Below are 20,774 nucleotides of genomic sequence, written 5' to 3'. Positions count from 1 at the left end.
TTCATGCTTTTATGCATTCTAAAATGATTCAGTGCACAAATGCATAATCCACATTGGAATGTGCACATGCAATCCATTGGGGAAATCTGTTAACTTGCTTGTTTCTGGTCTAAACACTTAAGAATATAATTTTTCTAATAAATGTATTACAAATGTGAATTAAATACAACACCTCTTGTTTCTCAATGAAAAGGTACTGCAACACCCCCACGCAATTACGATTTTTGAGGATTTTGTCTATTGGACCGACAGATACATCAACCGTGTGATCCGGGCCAACAAGTGGCACGGACAGAACCAGACGGTGATGCTGTACAATCTGCCCCAGCCCATGGGCCTGGTGGTGGTCCACCCTGCCCGACAGCCTGCAGGTACAAACATACGTTTGCAACAGCTTCACTGCTTACACTGCTTTAGTTCCTACTCATTCTGGAAAACTGAATAAGTTGTAATTATTTAACTGTATGCACACAGAGTATTGTTCTGTAAGCATGGAATAGGCAGTCCATCTTAATCAAAATCTCTATTTCAGCTGTTGATTTGACATTTCCCTGCTGATCACATGTCAGATTTTTTCTGGGTGGGACATAAATATACATGATCATATCATGGAGGGCTGGGAGCAATGAAAATGTACAAAATATAACACTGAAAATATTGCTTTTCACATTTTCGGCAAGAGTGGTGCTATGTACAAAAGCAAGAACAGGTGTTGGTTACACAAAATGCCAAAGAAATGTACTGGAAAATATAAGTTGGAACTCTGTATGTTAATAAAGAATGGGGTTGAGAAATACTACGTTCAAACTAACAGTCAACATTTAAACTGACAGATACTCTATACAGTACTAGAAGATCTACTATATGTTTTTATTTTACTGATGTAATGCAACATATTTCAGAGTGAAACGGGGGGTAGGACTGGGCTGTATTTTTGAAATTTCATATGGTGACACTCATATCTTTCATCCATTTAGTCGTGTCCGACTCTAGGTGACTTTATAGGCAAGCGTTCTCCATGCTATGCTGTCGAGCACTACATCTCTCAACTGCTTGATGTTCAACTTGGCAGTGGTGGAGCTATGGGGTGGCCTGAGGTGGCCGTGGCCACCATGGACTGAAGCCTGGCCACCCCATTGGCCACCCCACTCGGAATTTCCGTTTTAGTAATTTTATTGATAATTTTTTGGCACAGTTTAGTTCTTTAGAGGTGAAATTATCTCTGTACAAATGTAACATGTGAGCACAGCAAGGTCGCCGCACCTCTCCGTCCCAGGTGTCATTGTATCCACTACCCCTCCCCCCACTTGCCCCTGCCTGGCCACGCCTTTGAAAAACTCCTGGCTCCGCCCCTGCATATTGGTATCTGCTTTGATGGTGTCGAGCTAGCGTGTTCTTTGGCAGCCACTTCTGGTTCCACTGACCATTTTCAACATTACGGACTTCTCTGCCGTTTATGCACGCATGATTTGGCCAAGCATGATTTGGCAAGTCAGACGTAGTCAAGTGATTTTAGCTTCTAGTGACATCCCTGGTTTTATGCGATCCAACAAACTTGTCTGTTTGTTTTCCTGGCTGTCCGTGGTATTCTAAACAATTTCCGTCGGCACCACATGTCGAATGCATCAATCGTGTCTTTGTGGCACTATTGGCACAGAAATGAGACATTTTACCTTTAACCTCCTGATACCCAACTAGAGACTCTAATCTTTTGACTCAAACAGGTTTCGATGTAAAAACTTAATTAGGTTTCTTATCACATGTAGTTTTGTTGCCGCTTCTCCCAAAGACAAACTCTGCTGTGGTTAGCGACATGTTGTTTTGACACATGACGCATCGAAAGTTTAAGCCTCTACTAACAGCACATCATTCAAGATCATTGAAAGATCATTCGGTTTAAATTAAATGATGCATTCTGTAAAGTAAAGCCCAAATACAATGTCCATGCATTTGTACACAGAGTCTCACGAGGTTAAGAAAGTAAAAAGGGTCAATTATTGTGTTACTGAATGTTTTTCTGTGCTCTTTTTGCAGGTTATAACCCCTGTGACCCCCATTTGAGCCCTTGCACCCACATATGCCTGCTGTCAGCAAGTGGCCCCAGGTTTTATTCCTGTGCCTGTCCGTCTGGCTGGACCCTCGGTGCAGACCAGTTCACCTGCCTTAGAGGTATCACATACATCCACACATAGAAGAGTGGTACCTGGAACATAGATTTGTGGTACCATCTAGGACTTTAATAGATATGCCAAGGATTGAATAAATTAAGTATATTTCTACTTTTAGCTGTTTTAAAACAGGCTGTATTTCATAATGAACGTATCCCTTTTAATGCTGGCTCCATTCCATTTTAATATGCTTCCCATTGAAGCAGTCTCCTGTTAAATTGGATATAGATTTCAGGGCAATGTGAACTTGTCAACAGCAACCCATTTTCGATTTACTAAGTAAGCTCTTTTCGAAGGCAAACATTTACTTTTATGAAAGACCTTAGCTCAGCAGACAGTTACGACTGAAAGCATGCATGAGGTCTTAAGAAGTCCTTAACGTTCTCCTTAGAGCAAACACTCAACCTCACTCAGGTTTCAGCTTCTGTTAGCACTGTCAAGTGCATTCTTCCATTAGAGTTGTACAATTAATCCAGACAAACAGTGAGTGAATGCCCTGTTAAACCCAATCAACAGTTCTGGCACAACATGGTTTATTTGTTGAGGACATTTTTACTAGTATGTCATACCTACAAACAAAACAATAAGATAAGGTGAGAGAATCCCGGTATTTTGTGCTGTGGTGTTATTGAGGCAATTGCGAGAATTCTTTTTCAAATTAAAATTGAAAGCGTGTTTTAACCAATAGTCATTTACTCACCCTTATGTCTTTCCAAATGTATTTCCCATATGCTCTGATTATTTTAATGGAGCACAAAAGGAGACAGTTTTGAAGAATCTTTGTGCCGTTCTTTTCTATACTAGGAAAGTTCATAGTGACCACATCTGTAAAGCTCTGTAAATTACATAAAAAAACGAAGTTAAAGGAATAGTTCTTCATCCCTTGCTCTGTCATCTTGAGTATTCTGTCATCCCTTACTCACCCTTGTGTCATTCCAAGCCCATAAGATTTAATGATCATTTTTGATCCAGTCCTGTTGGCTGAATTCAATACAATGCAGTAGACAGTGACTCACTTTAATGCTTAATAAAGCACCCTAGTGTGTCATAAATGTAGATCATGCATCATATTCCAAGTCTTCTGAAGGCATGCGATCATATTGTATGTTGAGCAGACCGCAATTAAAGTCATTTTCTCTCTTAAATCAAATTAAATAATTAATTGGTTCTAGACATCATGTTGCATGTTGTGTTATGCTTTTATAGGGATGTCACGATAGAAACTGGTATCGGAATCGGGTCCGATAACGTGGTCATGTACATCTACTCGTGCACGTAAAAATGCTCACATACGCAGCTTTACTTTGTAGCACGAGGCACATACACACTACATATTTTTTTATCAAATTGTATTATTTAACCTTTTGCTGCTTAATAATCACATTGGGTCATGTAGCGACCAGCTTTTCCAGAAGTGAGAGGCTACCTTCAAAACACACAGAAACGGATAGGGCTCCAAAATAAAGGTTTCCGCCAAAATAAAAGCTTAATTTAAATGGGAAAAAAGTACAAAATAAATATTTCACAGTTTTATAATATTTACTGTAATACTATAACTACTACTACTACTACTAATAAAAATAAATAAATCAATAGTAATTATATTATATTCAAGAAATAACTCACATCTGTTATGCTGCACTTTATTTGACAAAAATAACTCCCAATGTTGTATTTTGGATTGTGCTGTGAGGTTCTGTATAAAAGTGCTTCATCTGATAAAATTGTTCTATTGTTCTATTTTAATTTGATTAAAGTTTTAATGAATTAATTTATGTAAACACCCTTTTGATGATACAATTGAAATAAATTGCCATACTCGTTCTAATAAAATGGTAGCAGGACATCCATAGTTATTTATGCATAACAAAAAGATTTTTAAACTGTTTATAATGTTTGCTTATGATTTTGCAGTCGAGGATCCATTCCTGGTGGTAGTGAGAGACAGCATTATTTACGGTATCCCACTAAATCCAAACGACAAGAGCAGTGATGCTATGGTGCCGGTTGCCGGGCTGCTAAATGGATATGACGTTGACTTTGATGATGAAGAGCAGATGATCTACTGGGTTGAACATCCGGTAAACCATAAAAAAACAACAAATATTTCCTATCCCAGTCTTTTGTTATCAGATGATTAAATCACATTGTGCCCTCTAAAGGGATAGTTCACCCAAAAATGAAAATTATGTCATCATTTACTCACTCTCATGTGTTCAATATGACTTTCTGTCTTTCTTTGTGGAACACAAAATGTGGTAGTCTCAGACACCATTCATTTTCATTTAATCTATTATAGTAAATCATGAGTAAATCATGACAGAATTTTCATTTTTGGGTGAACTAACTCGTCAACAAGTTGGCAGGAGTTTTGAATGCTAAATTGAGGATTTTGTATATATATATATATATATATATATATATATATATATATATATATATATATATATATATATATATCATTTTGAGATGCAAAGTGTTGTTGTTTTTCTTACAGGGGGAGATTCATCGGGTGAAGTCAGATGGCACCAACAGAACTGAGTTTGCCCCTGCGGCAATCTTGGGTTCTCCGGTCGGGCTGGCTCTAGACTGGATGTCTCAGAACCTGTACTACTCCAATCCTTCCTCACAGTCTATAGAGGTTGGAAAGCCTTCAAACCTAATTTCAACATGTCTTACTTAATTCTCCATCATTGTCAGGCCCCAAAAGCTGTCATTTACTCACCCTTATATTGTTCCAAATATTTTTTTATTATCCTTCTTCTGTGAAACACTTCCCATACAATGAAAGTGGAAGGTGATTTGAAATAACAGGCTTCTAAAAGTACAAAACACACTACTAAAGTATCATGAAAGTAGTCCATATGACTTGTGCACTGTATTCCAAGTCTTCTGAAGCCATACGATAGCTTTAGGTAAGAAACAGGCCAAAATGTAAGTCATTTTTTGCTGGTAATCATCCCCTCCACCGAAGCTCTCAAATCTTGTTCACGTTTGTGTTTTGTTAAAAAATGGCACACCAGGTGTGACAACATTGACACCAAAAGGCATTGTCATCTTTGGGTAAACTATTCCTTTAAGTCTGTCTTAATTGTTTGATTCTTTGTCTGATGAGTTACTTGTTTCAGGTTCTCCGGCTAAAAGGAGAAATTCAGTATAGAAAAACTCTCATCACCAACAACGGCTCACCTACTGGTGCAGGAACTCCCGTTGGCATTGCAGTGGACCCAGCACGTGGGTAAGCCCAGCTTAGCAGAACCCTGGCATTAAGTCCTTTTCGAAACAAACTGCCCTTTTAAAATCCACTGTATTGGCAACATAATATGCTTTTGGATGCTTTTGGTCTGTACTTGTTTAGTGACGTTCTGTCTCTGTTTCAGAAAGATGTACTGGACAGATCAGGGAACAGAGAGTGGTATCCCGGCCAAAGTGGCATCTGCAGATATGGACGGCTCCAACGCTGCGATCCTCTTTACACATAACCTAGAACATGTGGAGTTTATAACAATAGACATCAGAGAGAACAAACTGTACTGGGCCGTCACTGGGACTGGCGTGGTAGGGCACGTTTCTTTCTTAAGTGTCTTAAAGGGGTCATATCATGAGGAATAAAATTTATCTTTTGAGATAAGAGTTCATTGTACCATTAAAAGATAATTTAGCTTTCACAGTTCAAAAAGAGCATTTATTACATACATTATATGCCCTCGTGCAATCCAACGTCCTCACGCGTGAATGATGTATTTTGGCTTCGCTATACGCAACGCATAATTTAAATGAATAAAAACCGACTGAATACTGTTCACAAGGCTCTAGACCGTCATTAAAGGGTTAACTTCTGCCGCACCGAGTCATTTGTTACAATAGCATGCCGTCGATTTTCTTGAAGCACCCCTACGGACGCAGCGCCAACAAAAGTGCCTCTGGTAAGAAATCTCTTTAAGTTTTTTCATTGAAACCTGTTTGGTTGTAAAGAGTAGTCTCTAGTTTCATTTGAAACGCTGCTTTAAACCCTGATAAAGATGATGTCCACATACGAGGATTTTTGGACATTATTCCCTCAAGGGAGCAAGGAAGCATCATATAGCCAGTGGCGGATTTAGGCATGGGTGACATGGGTCACCAAAATAAGGAATATTTATTCCATCCGAGCTATTCAAACTTGAAGTACCACCTGTTTTCAGCAGGGGGCAGTAAGCTAAACTCCATCTGTATAGGCAACGTGCAGCTGTACAGAGAACAAACCAAACTCAGGCTTGATTGATTGCAAAATAGATTACTGTATGCCAATGATAGGCTTATGTTCAATAATATGGAAATAAACAACATATTACCATCTAAAGCCACTTTTTGTTTTGTCTTAGTGTTTACTCATCTGCCACAATAATGTAATACATTTTAATGATCTGAACCGATAAAGGAATGCCGTTTATTATTGCTTTTATCCACACATGTTGTTGGCTTTTTACATTTACATTTGGCAGACACTTTTATCCAAAGCGACTTACAGAGCCTTTATTACAGGGACAATCCCCCCAGAGCAACCTGGAGTTAAGTGCCTTGCTCAAGGACACAATGGTGGTGGCTGTGGGGATCAAACCTGCGACCTTCTGATTATCAGTTTACCAGTTATGTGGTTTAGACCACTACACCACCACCACTCCTTTTTATATAGAAGTGACTGTTATTGAAGAAAATAGCAGATTAAAAAATATTGATCCTGACAGAAAACCTGCTGCCCGTATCGTAACTAACCAAAGTGCTTTTGCAAAAAAAAAGTGCAAAACAGACAATTTTGTTCTAAGAGTCAGAATTTTTTTTTCCCCCCAAAACTACTATTCTTCTATTACTATTTCATTCATTTAAAGTTTAACAATTAGCAAAAAAAAAAGTATAATATTGCTTAACTACAGTATATACAGTGTGTAGGAAAGAATATGACCCCTTTAAACAAGTTTGACTCATTAAATCAGGAAAAATCCTTGCTCTTTAATGGGAGTTAAAATTTTGAACTCCCATTAAAATTCTCAAATAATATGAACTAAGATTATTCAAAAGAATAATTCTACAACTTGTCTCCATTTTTCAGATTGAGCGTGGAGACACAGATGGATCAAATCGCATCACTATGGTTAATGGATTGTCTCATCCTTGGGGCGTGGCCGTATATGGCTCTTATCTTTATTTCACAGATCGAGACTTTGAGGTGATTGAACGCGTCGACAAAGCCACGGGACTCAACCGGGTTGTCATGCGGGATAACGTGGCCGGTCTTAGAGTACTTAAAGTGCACTACAGAGACTGTGAGTACAATTAATCGAATTCTGAAATATTTGTTACATAATGCATCTGTTCCAAATCCTAGTGAGCTTCTTTCAGTCTAATGCCTTGACAGGTTGCTGCCCTACATAGGCTGCTAACTGAGCCAGTATGTGCCCTTTTTGACCCGTTTATCTCTGATTTGTTCCACGGTTGACTTAGGGTGGTCTTTTCTGGAAGTCAGCGTAACCTTGATAGCCATGTAGCAATTATTAGAGGGATGAATGACTTTCAATAGGATATCAGTTTACCAATTAGTTCCTCTCTGCCTCAGGGGGACACTCCGCTTTATATGGGGAAGAATCAGTGTCCCTTTGTTCGACGCTCAGTGCACATGGGCATACTCCGGGCCGTGAACGGCATCTATTGTATAACTCCATCTAGTAAAAAGTGAATGTGACAGCAAAGCAGAGGCATCTGATTATTAGTCCTAATATATGCCACAGGAATGAAAATCTCCCAGGAAATACAGAATAGACGTTGAGTATACATTACCAGAGTTACAGATATTTATCAATATCATGTACTCTTATGGTTACAGTTAAACCACTATGCTGTTTTTTTGTAAAAGTATTAAATCTCTCTCTCTCACTTTCTTTATCTGCCTGTCTGTAATGAAATTCAACTCTTGTCTATTCCAAGGGTACTCAATAGGCAGGTCGTTAGTCTTTTATGTAGCCTGTGACATGCCACATTATAAGTTCAGTGGTGTCCAAAAGTCTGAGATCACGTTTTTTTTTATTTTTTAGATTTGATTAGAAAATTGCAATGCCAATTTACAATTACACAGAAAAAAAACAAAGCTGAAGTGTAAAGTTAAGTATTTCTTCTTCATCTTAAATTATGTTTCTTGAAACTTTAAGATTCTATTAAAACCTAATACTATATTATTTGTATTAATTGATATTTTTTGTGGAACATTTCAGCCAAGAAGCTTTAAAAGCATTTTTATTATGGATGGGCGATCTACTTATTTTCTTTTCGATCTGATACCAAATACTGTCAAGGCCAACATTGCTGATAACGATGCCAATACCTCTATTAGGATTGTTATTTGTTTTTATTTCCAAGGATAAAATGGGTGAGATTAGCCATTTAACCTAATATTTAAAAGCCATCTTTTTTTATTTTATTTATAGGCCTAAACGGCACGTTATTATCAGACATCTATATTTGTTTAGAAACATAACATTTTCAGTCTTGTAACAGATTTCAATTTAAATAAATTTATCACAAACAAGCACTGCAACTGTCTGGGACTGCTTGTGCCTTTCAGTATTTCTGTACAAACTCTGGTGCATTTTTGGGCTGCCACCTGCAATTTTTCACACTCAAATTTAAAAGCTCACCAGTATTCATACATACTGTGGACTAATTGCAACCCCTCTATAATTTATAACTAATATTGTATGAGTTAATCTTATGATAAACAGAAATTTTTTGGGGGGAAATTATTATATATTTTTTCCATGTAGGTGCTATGTGAAGTACTTTTAGTTTTATATAAACATTTCTACCCCATTACCTCTGGGGGTGCTAATTTTCAACGTGAATGTTTTGAGGCCTTATTTTGTTATTTTAAGTAACATGATAAGTAACATGGTTATCTCTGAAAAGTTCAGATTCCCACAAATGATACCTCATACGCCTGACTTATGTATACAGATACTTTAATGTTTTAAGCTTAAAAGCCCCCTTTTGCACTATATTGCCCCCTTTGGACCCGCTAGGGGGTCCATAGAGTTAGAAGGGGTTGATGAGTGGAAGGAGGAATAGATCCAGTCATATGCAACTTATATATTTGCTTATATAGTGGTTGTTGTTTTTTATTTCACTTTAAATCTGAAGCACAATCTTTTTGTTATGGTAAATAAATAATAAAATGACTAGTGTAGTAAAAACCTATAGTGTCTAATATATATATATATATATATATGTGAGTATCGATCCTCTCTATACAACAGTATTGTATCTACACTGTACTATACTACACTATAATGTACTATATAAGATAAACTATACTTTAAGATCGATCTGTCCATGCATAAATTTCATAAGTGATCTCAGATTTTTGGACCCCATTGTATTTTTATTATATACTGTTGGCTTTGGCTTGTTTTCGTATTTGTCATAGTTTTCATTCATGATTAAAAACCCTGTTTATCTCACTCTATCTGTCTTGTGTTCTCTCATCCCAGCGTCAGCAGGCTCATCTAATGGTTGCAGTAATAACGTTGGAGCTTGTGAGCAGTTGTGTCTGTCACGTCCTGGTGGGCTGTTCAGCTGTGCCTGCGCAACAGGGTTCAAACTCAACGTGGATAACAGAACCTGTGCTCCCTACCAGTCCTATGTGGTCATCTCAATGCTCACTGCCATCAAGGGTTTTAGTCTGGAGGGAGCAGACCACTCAGAGTCTATGGTGCCTATTGCAGGGAGAGGTGGGTTTTAGAAGTACTGGGCAGTATAGCCAAAAAAAAGTGTATTTCAGCCTTTTTCTTAATATTTTTTATTGGCTCTGATATGGTTTGAAGGGTGAAGTTTTTTTTTTTCTTCATAATTTAACTAAACAGCTATTTTAGTTGATTAAAAATGTTTAATGCAAGAAAAAAACAAGTTCAAATTTAGTTCAAATTAATCAATGCATGTTTTGTGCCCATGTTTTTCATTAAATGAACACTTTTATGTAAAAAATTATGTTATTAGTTATATAATTTTTGGTTTAAAATCGTAAAAACCATGCACCTCCAAATTAATTTAATGAGCTCACCATAAAAGAACAAGCCGTTTCGAGCTTGATTGAGTTTTAAGCATGATTTTATTAATAATTTTTAGTTACCAAGTTACCAATATAACAATACATAGTAATATCAGGATTTATCCACATATATTTGTACTATAACATTTCAATGTAAAAATGCCATTCGGGATTTCTGGTAACATTATACGTAAGCAAATAGTTGGATAAATGTTTACAAATTAATTAATTGAAATTTAGTTTGAACTGATTCATGAAAATGTATTGAACTTACTAATTCTATCACCATTTTCACTACTAAATTGTTATCAGAGATGCTATTGAACATCTGTTTTAGCTCTCGCATTCTTTAAACTATTGTAATATCAGGTTTTTAGGGAAACCTAATGATTACATTTAAAAAATTAATGATCGCAATTATATTGTGAATAGGTTTCAGTAAGGGGGCCTAATTATATGTATAATGAGGAAGATGTGGGACATCGGTAACAAAGAAATATAATGTTATTTGTGTGTGTCCTATAGGCCGCAATGCTCTCCATGTGGACGTGCACATGCCGTCCGGTTTTATTTACTGGTGTGACTTCAGCAGCACAGTGTCGACTCAGAATGGTATCCGCAGGATCAAACCAGATGGCTCAGCATTACGCAGCATTGTCACCTCAGGGATCGGACGTAACGGAATTCGTGGCATTGCCGTAGATTGGGCCGCAGGTAAGGGGTTCTGTGCTTATGTTCAGTCTTTGATAAAATAAAGAATGCCAGATTTACTTATTGTCTAAATGCATTTAACCAGTATTTAATAATAGGGATGCACCGATCCGATACTTGAATCGGTATCTGTACTGGTACTGACGTTTTTATCCGGATCGGGTATTGATACGACGAGCTAGATCCAAATCCGATACTGTGTGTTAGTCATCGTTGTTGCTGTCAAGCTCCAAAATGACATAAAATAACAATTAATGTGCCATTTAAGTAGTCCATACGACCCTTGCATTTTATTTAAAGTCCCTTGAGGTAAAACGATAGCTTTGTGAATCGCAAAAGGCTGTGTTTATCAAGTTAATATGCATGTGCAGCGCATTTCAGTGAATGCACGTTGCTCTGTTGGCACATGCTCATTGCATTGCTATTTTTAGCGCTCTCAGATGTAGATACTCAATAGTTCGGTTCACTTATAAAATGCAAAGCGTAACAAGCGTGTTACTTTAAACTACTGTGAACTAGGCAACATACACACATTCAAAGGACTTCCTGCAGTCTTCCGCCAAAATAAAAGCATGATTGGATATTACTATCCTATGATATAATTCTTAAAGTTAATAAATAATAATAATTATAAAATTATAAATACAAATTATTATTAGTTGTAGTAGTAGTACTACTAGTAGTAGTAGTAGTTGACAAATTCCAACAATATTTAAGTTGACTGTGTTCCAAGAAATATTTGTGTGAATGAAAAGTGGACTTATATCCTATTACAACCAAAGAGATCTGAATCCTTTTCAGAAAAAACAACACAGGTATTGGATCGGTATAAGCCGATACCGAGAGATCAGGCACCGGAATCGGATTGGGAGAAAGAAAGTGGTATCAGTGCATCCCTGTTGATAATAAATACCACAAAGGGTACTGCTAGATTTATTTATGTATTTATTTTTATTAGAACCAATTTGGCCACATCACAAAACTTGATAGAATTTACTATTATAGTAAACGGCTTTATAGAAATGTGAACTCTAATGAATGCACCATATTCTGGAATGTTCTAGAAAGGGTTCAGAGGTCTTACTGTAGGGACATGTTAATTAACTTGGTAGCAGCACAGACAGGTGACATTGAAGAAGATTAAAGGTTAACTCGGCACTCCAAGAAGGCTAAGTAAGCCCCAGTGATCCATGGCTTGTTAAACATAAACTTTTGACCCCAATATGTCAATAAACTAGGGCTGCCAAAGTAACCTTAATTTGCATGATCAGCTGATCAGGACCCCAACGCAAAGCATGGTATCTCCTTAAAGAGGTTTATTTTTGCAAAAATGACCTGCCTGACATTATCGCACTTATTACAGAGCTACCGAGTGTCAGAGACCAAGTCCACACTAATACGTTTTTGTTTGAAAAAGCATGCATTTTTCTATTTTTATGCCTCTCTTCCACACTAGAATAGCATTTTCCCCCAACGAAAATGTAGTGTTTCAAAAATGCTCTCCATAACCGCATACTTTAGAAAACGATGACGTTTGGAAACTTCAGTTTTCAAACGAAAACAGATTGGTATGAATGTGGCCTAAACCTCTCAAATATGATTAGATTACAATGTAATAAAGTTTGTTTTATCTTTCAATAGGAAACCTCTATTTCACAAATGCTTTCTTGACTGAGACATATATCGAAGTCATTCGGCTTAATACCACGTTCCGTCGTGTTCTTCTCAAGACCCAAGTAGACATGCCACGTCATATTGTGGTAGACCCAAAGAACAGATACCTCTTCTGGGCTGACTATGGACAGACCCCCAAAATTGAGCGGGCCTTTTTAGATGGTACCAACCGAACCGTCCTGGTTTCCTCTGGCATCATCACTCCCAGGGGCCTAGCTCTGGACCACCGAGACGGCTACATCTACTGGGTGGATGATTCACTCGACATGATTGCACGAGTTCGGCCTGAGGGGGGCGAGACAGAAGTCGTTCGGTATGGAAGTCGCTATCCAACTCCGTATGGCATCACCGTGTTTGAGGGGAATGTGATTTGGGTGGACAGAAACTTAAAGAAGGTCTTCCAGGCAAGCAAACAACCAGGAGCAACAGACCAGCCAGTGGTGATTAGAGACAACATCAACATGCTCCGAGACGTTACAATCTTTGACCAGAGAATGCAGCCAAGTTCGGCTCATGAGCTAAATAACAACCCTTGCTTGGAGTCTAACGGCGGCTGTGCCCACCTTTGCTTTGCCATCCCAGGCAGTCAGACCCGAAAGTGTGCCTGTTCCTTTGGGAATCTAGCTGCAGATGACAGCTCATGTGTGGTATCCCGGGATGACTATCTTATTTACTCAACAGAGAGTACCGTACGGTCTTTACGATTGGATCCAGAAGATCACTCGCTGCCGTTTTCTGTGGTGAATGTGCCCCGGACTTCTGTTGCCCTTGATTTTGACAGGCTCAATGGCAGGATCTATTTCACGCAAAGCTCAGGAGCAGGCCAGAGCAAGATTAGCTTCATTACTTTGGCTTCACCTACCTCCCCTGCTATAGAGGTGGCCTCCGGTGAGTAGCATGTTTAAACTGCTAATGCACTCTGACAGAACAACACAGATTTAACTAGACAAGGACAGTTTGCCAAGACAAACTTTAAGTGTTGATGTTACAAAGTCTTGCCTGAAAGTTTAAATACAGTAGGCCTTGTTTAGATTTAATACTTTGAAGAGTTTGAAGAGATTTGTAGTTTGAAAGTTAAGTAGTTTTAAGTTTGAATGCTTTGGCTGTTTGAAGGTTATATAGGCCTTATGTAGTTTGAATACTTGGGTGGTTTGAAGAGATTTGAAGTGTGATGGTTCTATATACTGTAGACCTATTGTAGCTTGAATGCTTTGGTGGTATTTTAAGTTTGAAGGTTATAAAAGCCTTGTGAAAAGAAAACCACTCAATGTTCGTAATTTGTTTCTTTGTTTTTTTACTTTACTTAGTTCTCTATTATATTAACAGTATACTTGAAGCAATGTTAACTTGAAGAAAACTTGAAAGATTGACATTGATATTTAACCTTTTTAATAGGCTAAAGGAGTGTGTGCAATTGCATATTACCAGTTTTTGCTGTGGTGTTGAAATTGGTATCGAGAATCATGAACTTTTACTGGTATTGATACAGACTACTGAAAATGTTGTATCGAAACAATTCTAGGCTGTCGGTTTTTCCATCAAATCCTTATCTTTTGTTTTTCTGTACAACTTTTCTTCTGAGATCTGGGAGCTCCTGATGGTATTGCCTATGACTGGATCAATAAGCGGATCTATTACAGTGACTACATTAATCAGACCATAAGCTCTATGGCAGTGGATGGATCTCAGAGGACTGTTGTAGCACATGTGCCCAGACCAAGAGCCATCATGCTGGATCCATGTAGAGGGTGAGTCTCTATGATTAGATGTTAATTTTCTCATCTGTTCATGAATTTAACTGCATATGTCTCTCTGTTTGTGGACAGGTATATGTACTGGACTGACTGGGGCACCAACGCAAAGATTGAGCGTGCAACTCTCGGAGGAAACTTCAGGACAGAGATTGTCAACACTAGTCTGGTTTGGCCAAATGGTCTCACTCTGGACTATGAGGATCAGAGACTGTACTGGGCAGATGCCAGCTTGTAAGATATCATCTTTTGATTATACAATACATATTGTTTTCATTTTGACCCAGGAACATGTCTTGGGGCCTTTCAGACCATATGCGTTCTTGTGTTCAAAAAAGCTAGGTGCAGTACAACAAATGGAACACAGGTGTCTCGAAATGTTTTTTATTTTATTTTATTTTTATTTTCTCCCTTATTTGGCATGCCCAATTCCCAATGCACTCCAAGTCCTCCTGGTGGCTTAGTGTCTCGCCTCAATCTGGATGGCAGAGGACGAATCTCAGTTGCCTCTGCGTCTGAGACAGTCAATTCGTGCATCTTATCACGTGGCTTGTTGAGCGGGTTAACACAGAGATCTATCGAGTGTGGAGACTCATGCTATTCTTCGCAGCATCAATGCACAAATCGCCACGCGCCCCACCTAGAGCAAAGTCTCACTGGTTTAAAAATCTGGTTCCAAGTAACTGTGTATTAAACATCAAATATGTTCTGATCGCATAGCATTTTGCTTTTAGTGTGGACAGTAACGCTTGGTTAGGACAAGACTGTATCATGTAGATGTCATAACCCCAAAAAATATCATTGTTTGAATAAGACATCACTGACATTTAATTTACACTGTTACTGTTTATTATTTGTGGGATGATGATTTAAGCATTCTCTATATTCAGACAGAAGATTGAGAGATGCTCTCTCACTGGAGCTAACCGCGAGGTCATCGTAAGCACAGCCATCTACCCATTTGCAATGACAGTGTATGGTCAGCACATCTACTGGACCGACTGGAACACACGCAGCATTTACCGTGCAAACAAATATGATGGGTCCGACCAGAAAGTGGTGCTGCAAAATCTTCCATCACGACCCATGGATATCCACGTGCTGTCCAACAGCAAACAGCAGCAATGCAGAAGCCCCTGCGAGCAGTTCAACGGTGGCTGTAGCCATATTTGCACACCAGGTCAGTTTATATTTTAGAACAATAGATATGTTCAGAACTACCTAGTTAGGGATTGTAAAGCCAGTATCCTTCAAAATAAAGTTAGGTTCCAAAACCTAGTGAGATGCCATGCTGTTTTTGCCTACATAAGCAAATGCCTTTTAAAGCTTGATGCTAACTGCAATGTAGCCTTATGAGTGATTTTCCGGCAGCCATATCACGCTGCACCTCTTGCCTGGTTGCCCACTAAAGCTAAGCAGGGTTGAGCCTGGCCAGTACCTGGATGGGAGACCTCCTGGGGAAAACCAAGGTTGCTGCTGGAAGTGGTATTAGGGAGACCAGCAGGGGGTGCTCACCTACAGTCTGTGTTGGTCCTAATGCCCCAGTATAGTGACTGGGACACTATACTGTAAAAAGGCACCGTCCTTTGGATGAGATGTTAAACCAAGGTCCTGACTCTCTGTGGTCATTAAAAATCCCAGGACACTTCTCGTAAAGAGTAGGGGTGTAACCCCGGTGTCCTGCCAAATTCCCCCCATTGGCCCCTATCTATCATGGCGTTGTATTAATCTCCATCCCTGAATTGGCTACATCACTCTACTCTCTCCTCCCCACCAATAGCTGGTGTGTGGTGGGCATTCTGGTGCACTATGGCTGCCGTCGCATCATCCCTATGCTATGTAAAGCACTTTGAGTGCCTAGAAAAGCGCTATATAAATGTAAGGAATTATTATCATTATTGTGACAGGGCGGAGGGCAGGGCCGGGTCATGATTCTTCATACCCGGCCCCTAATCAGGCTAATCTCTCTCTCCTCTCTCTCTTCCACCACTGCTCCGTGTTGTCTTTTCCCTCTCTTTTTAAAATGTTTTGTTAATTTGGCACATTCAGCGTTATGGCATGTAGGTGCCACACTTTTTCTTTTTGTTTCCCTCACCTTGTCCCCGCCCTCATCCAGGTAGACGGAAAATGGAAAGATGGAAAACCATGAACAAAACTATGCAAGAAAAACGAAAATGTCACCCAGGCTACATTAAATACAGTTTACGTTTTTTACTATGTTGGGTTAGGTTACCAGTTTGATGTCAAATGTAAAATCTGGGTCCTGAAGCAAAACCAGTTGAGAAGCACTGTTGTAAATGTTTAATACATTTTTAACCATAAATGTACTTATATGTCATACACAAAACGGGTACAATTTTAATGTTTTGGCAAATCTTGAAAATGTATCTTTCGAACATTCAAACATCTATTTTGCATTTTCATTATCAGATGAAAATAGTTTTTAAATAAAATACTGTTTCCTCCAGGCCCGCAGGGGGCAGAGTGTCAGTGTCCCTCTGAAGGCCGCTGGTATCTGGCTGACAACAAACACTGTATACCTGACAACGGCACCCGCTGTCAGCCGGGCCAGTTTACCTGTATGAACGGCCGCTGCATCCGCGCCCAGTGGAAATGCGACAATGACGATGATTGTGGTGATGGCAGTGATGAACTGGAGAGGGTTTGCGGTAAGCTCAGCCACAAAATCAGCCGTGCTCGCATTCAAACGCCCTAAAGGGATAATTCACCCAAAATTGAACATTCTGAGATAATTTATTCAACCTCATGTTGTTCCAGACCCCAATGACTTTCTTTCTTCTATGGAACACAAAAGGAGATTTTAGGCAGAATCTTAGCCATAACTTTTTATTGCCTTTTTTTGATTCTATCCAATAAAAGTGAATGAGTGTGAGTAAATAATGACATTTTTTTCATTTTCACATGATCTATTCCTTAAAGTCGTGACAGTCCAGGTCTGATGGTAAATGCTATTGGTTTACGTGTATGTAAAGACAATTTGAAGGAGAATGGATTTGGGTTATTTTGGACAATCAAACCTTTTATGCATAGATTTAAGACTTCCTACTCCTGTCTGACATCTCTATTTGCTGGCGGATGAATTTTCCTATCTTGCATGCTTGCACAACCTCTTCACTAACATGTTACTTATTGCTTTTTTCTTACTTGTACAATCTGCTTCAAATCTCTTGCTCCAGGATCCAATAGTCATTTCGTATTTGGTGTGTATTCCTGCTTAAATCTTTTCACATATACAGAAAATATATACTACCAATAAAAAGTTTGGACACACCTACTCATTCTTTATTATCACTATTTTCCAGATTTTACAATAATAGGCTAATGATGTAATCAACTCTATGAAATAACACAAATAACACAACTATGGGAATAATGTAGTGACAATTTATTTTATATATATTTTAGCCTCTCTAAAGTAGCCGTTATTTGTTCCAACGGTGCACACTCGATTCGTTGCGCATTCTCTCAACCAACTTCATCAGGTGCATCCTGAGATGCTTTTTAAACTGTATTACATTAGTTCCCATGTACTGTATTAGACATTTGGCTGCTTTTTCATCACTTTATGGTCAAACTTTACTCAACCATTAAAAAATACTTTTTAGGTTGGGATAAAAGTTTATATATAGACACAATATATAGTTATCTATAATTTGAGAATTAAAGCATTTAAGCACATTTCTTTAGATCCAAAGGTTTTTAAGCTCATGAGAAAGATAATCAAGACAAATGGGTCCAAACTTTTTGTAGTTTGGTAGTGTAGACTAGATTGTCTGGCCAAAAACAAGTACTAACCTCTTCCACAATGCACCACTCTCTTGCATGCAGTCCCACAAGTGGCAGCGTTCATTTCACTCTCAGGTAACACCAAAAATCACAAGAATATAGAAAAATAGAGAGAAACAATAATAAAAGAAGACTGCAGCTGTTACTCCACCAAGCTTTAGGTAGTTCATGCTAGTTTTGTTTAGTTTTTGCTGCTTAAATATGAATGCATCTCTTTTCTGTGTGCATGTCAGCATTTCACACCTGTGAGCCAACGGTGTTCACATGCGGGAATGGACGTTGCGTGCCGTATCACTACCGCTGCGATCACTATAATGACTGCGGGGATAACAGCGACGAAACCGGCTGCCTGTTCCGCCCCTGCGACCAAAACACTGAGTTCACCTGCAATAACGGGCGCTGCATTGCACGGGAATACGTCTGCAATGGGATAAATAATTGCTATGACAACGGGACTTCGGATGAACATAACTGTGGTAAGTTTAGTTGCACACTTAAATTAAAATAAGGTCTAAAGAAACCAAGAATATTTTGCGTCTGGAAAATTTCTTGCTATAAGCTCAGCAAAACCATATTAATATACAGTAGTGGTGCTTAACTAACTTGAATATGGAATAACAACAATATTGGACATCCAGTAGTGAGCCAATGATTTTGAAAAATGGTTTATCTTACAAAATGGCAACAAAAATGCCCTTAATGTTCTCCATACATGCAAAATTAAACATTAAAACATTACATAGGCCAAGGTTTTTATTTTAAAAAAAATTTGTGATTGCATAAAGAACAGTAACAACATTTACCAGCCCTAATGCATGGGACAAATACTGCCAAATATTGTGGTATGTTACATTCAGACAACAGATGAATTTGTACCAACATAACATCAAATTTGACTGGATGTGCATTTTACGTCAACAACTAAAGCTATAGGGTGCGTTATCTTCTCCCATCTAAAAGTTGATAAGCCTGTCTCTATCCTGATTATGAAGGATAATATAGGGTTATTTGCATTTTATTATTATTTTCAGGTAGCATTGCTATTCCCTATCGGAACAGACCTTTGACACATTTTGGGGTGTTTGAAGATTGAAAGTCATAATGAAAATCGAAAACTGTAAGTCATAAGGCTTCACCCCCACTTATCAAATGCTAATGTATTAACTCTTACAGCTGAGAGGACATGTCAACCAGAACACACCAAATGTCAGACCACCAACATCTGCATCCCGCGCTCGTACCTGTGCGATGGAGATAATGACTGCGGAGACAACAGTGATGAGAGCCCGACACACTGTGGTGAGTTACCCCTCCAACCCTAAAATAATAAACAAAATGCTTTTTTAACTACATGTTTTTCCAAACTCTGACTGATATCACAGCACACCAATCTGGCAAAATATCTGAGGCAGGTTCTGTAATTGGATCCTTGAAATGTGGTATTGCCACGAGTGATATTGTGATGCTTTGGCTGGTATCGTACTGTAAAATATGTTTAAGGAACCATTCGTGACAACCCAAGTTAATTGTGGGCAAGATAATGCAGTTTTAGATGAAGTGAATAGAAGTTTCAAGCCATCGTGCACTAGTAAGTTAATCTGTTAATCAAGATGGTTTGTTAATATTTCAGTGGGGAAGTAAACAAGTGACTCTTTAACAGCTCAAAATACAGGTAGATTATTTGTAGAGAATCTTTTTCTCTTGCTCTTTGAACCAAAGTTGATGCTCAATGTGTCCTTTTCTGGAATTTCAGTTAAATTAGTGACCCATGAATGTGAGCGATTCCACCTGGTCCTGCTGAGTTCATTTTAGGATTTTTGGATTGGGTGATAGTTTGGACCATTTTCTCTTTAATGAAAGATTTTTCAGATTTTATGACCCACATCTGCCAAGTACTGTGCGAGTCTGGCTGAGTGATCTGTTTAATTTTGCCTTTAAAGACTTTGCGTGTGTTTGTAGCTGACTGATCTTGTGTTCTTTACTCCTCAGCCACGTCTACGTGTTCCCAGAATGAGTTCCGTTGTTCGAGTGGGCGCTGTATTCCCGGGCACTGGTACTGTGATGGGGGTACAGACTGTAATGATGGTTCTGATGAGCCCTCTACTTGCAGTAAGTACCACATATAACGATATTATGCTCTATAAAACAGTATCAACTACATACAGCAATGCATCACCCACAGTACACAATGAATACTCTCCAATCCCCAAATGAGAGTTAAAAAATTTAAATTCTCTCTTCATTTACTCATCCTCATGCCATCCCAGATGTGTATGACTTTCTTTCTTCTGCAGAATACAAACAAAGATTTTTTGAAGAATATCTCAGCTCTGTAGGTCCATACAACAGACCTTATTCATGGTAGCACCATCTTTGATTTTAAAGGGAATAACAACGAGGCTGTAAGGGAAATACTTACCATCTCTTCAAAGACATGCATGGTATTAAGCTGTAAAAAGCTCCTAGATCACATCTGATTTTCAAATTTTTTGTCCACGGACCACTTAACTTCAGTACAGCCCATTGAAGAGACTGCGCGTCTATCCCTCACAGCCTTGTTGACGTTCCTGTCAAAAATCAAAGATGGTG

General features: G+C 38.5%; 1 protein-coding gene across 1 annotated transcript in view; it reads left to right on the top strand.

Moving 5' to 3' along the window:
* Positions 1 to 20,774, top strand: part of lrp2a (low density lipoprotein receptor-related protein 2a) — a 125,682-nt gene that overhangs the window by 61,335 nt on the left and 43,573 nt on the right. Inside the window, exons 30-46 of the mRNA XM_052142456.1 lie at positions 194 to 371; positions 2,035 to 2,169; positions 4,083 to 4,249; positions 4,666 to 4,809; positions 5,297 to 5,406; positions 5,549 to 5,726; positions 7,258 to 7,471; positions 9,686 to 9,925; positions 10,768 to 10,956; positions 12,595 to 13,515; positions 14,210 to 14,375; positions 14,454 to 14,612; positions 15,269 to 15,558; positions 16,847 to 17,047; positions 18,419 to 18,661; positions 19,359 to 19,484; positions 20,175 to 20,294. Of these exons, the coding sequence (XP_051998416.1) occupies positions 194 to 371; positions 2,035 to 2,169; positions 4,083 to 4,249; positions 4,666 to 4,809; positions 5,297 to 5,406; positions 5,549 to 5,726; positions 7,258 to 7,471; positions 9,686 to 9,925; positions 10,768 to 10,956; positions 12,595 to 13,515; positions 14,210 to 14,375; positions 14,454 to 14,612; positions 15,269 to 15,558; positions 16,847 to 17,047; positions 18,419 to 18,661; positions 19,359 to 19,484; positions 20,175 to 20,294 (3,781 nt within the window). The remainder of the gene's footprint in view (positions 1 to 193; positions 372 to 2,034; positions 2,170 to 4,082; positions 4,250 to 4,665; positions 4,810 to 5,296; positions 5,407 to 5,548; positions 5,727 to 7,257; positions 7,472 to 9,685; positions 9,926 to 10,767; positions 10,957 to 12,594; positions 13,516 to 14,209; positions 14,376 to 14,453; positions 14,613 to 15,268; positions 15,559 to 16,846; positions 17,048 to 18,418; positions 18,662 to 19,358; positions 19,485 to 20,174; positions 20,295 to 20,774) is intronic.

The sequence above is a fragment of the Xyrauchen texanus genome, chromosome 14 (assembly GCF_025860055.1).
Source record: "Xyrauchen texanus isolate HMW12.3.18 chromosome 14, RBS_HiC_50CHRs, whole genome shotgun sequence".
Classification (NCBI taxonomy): domain Eukaryota; kingdom Metazoa; phylum Chordata; class Actinopteri; order Cypriniformes; family Catostomidae; genus Xyrauchen; species Xyrauchen texanus.
Note: the sequence above shows the minus strand (reverse complement) of the source record. Positions and strands in the feature narration are given on the sequence as shown.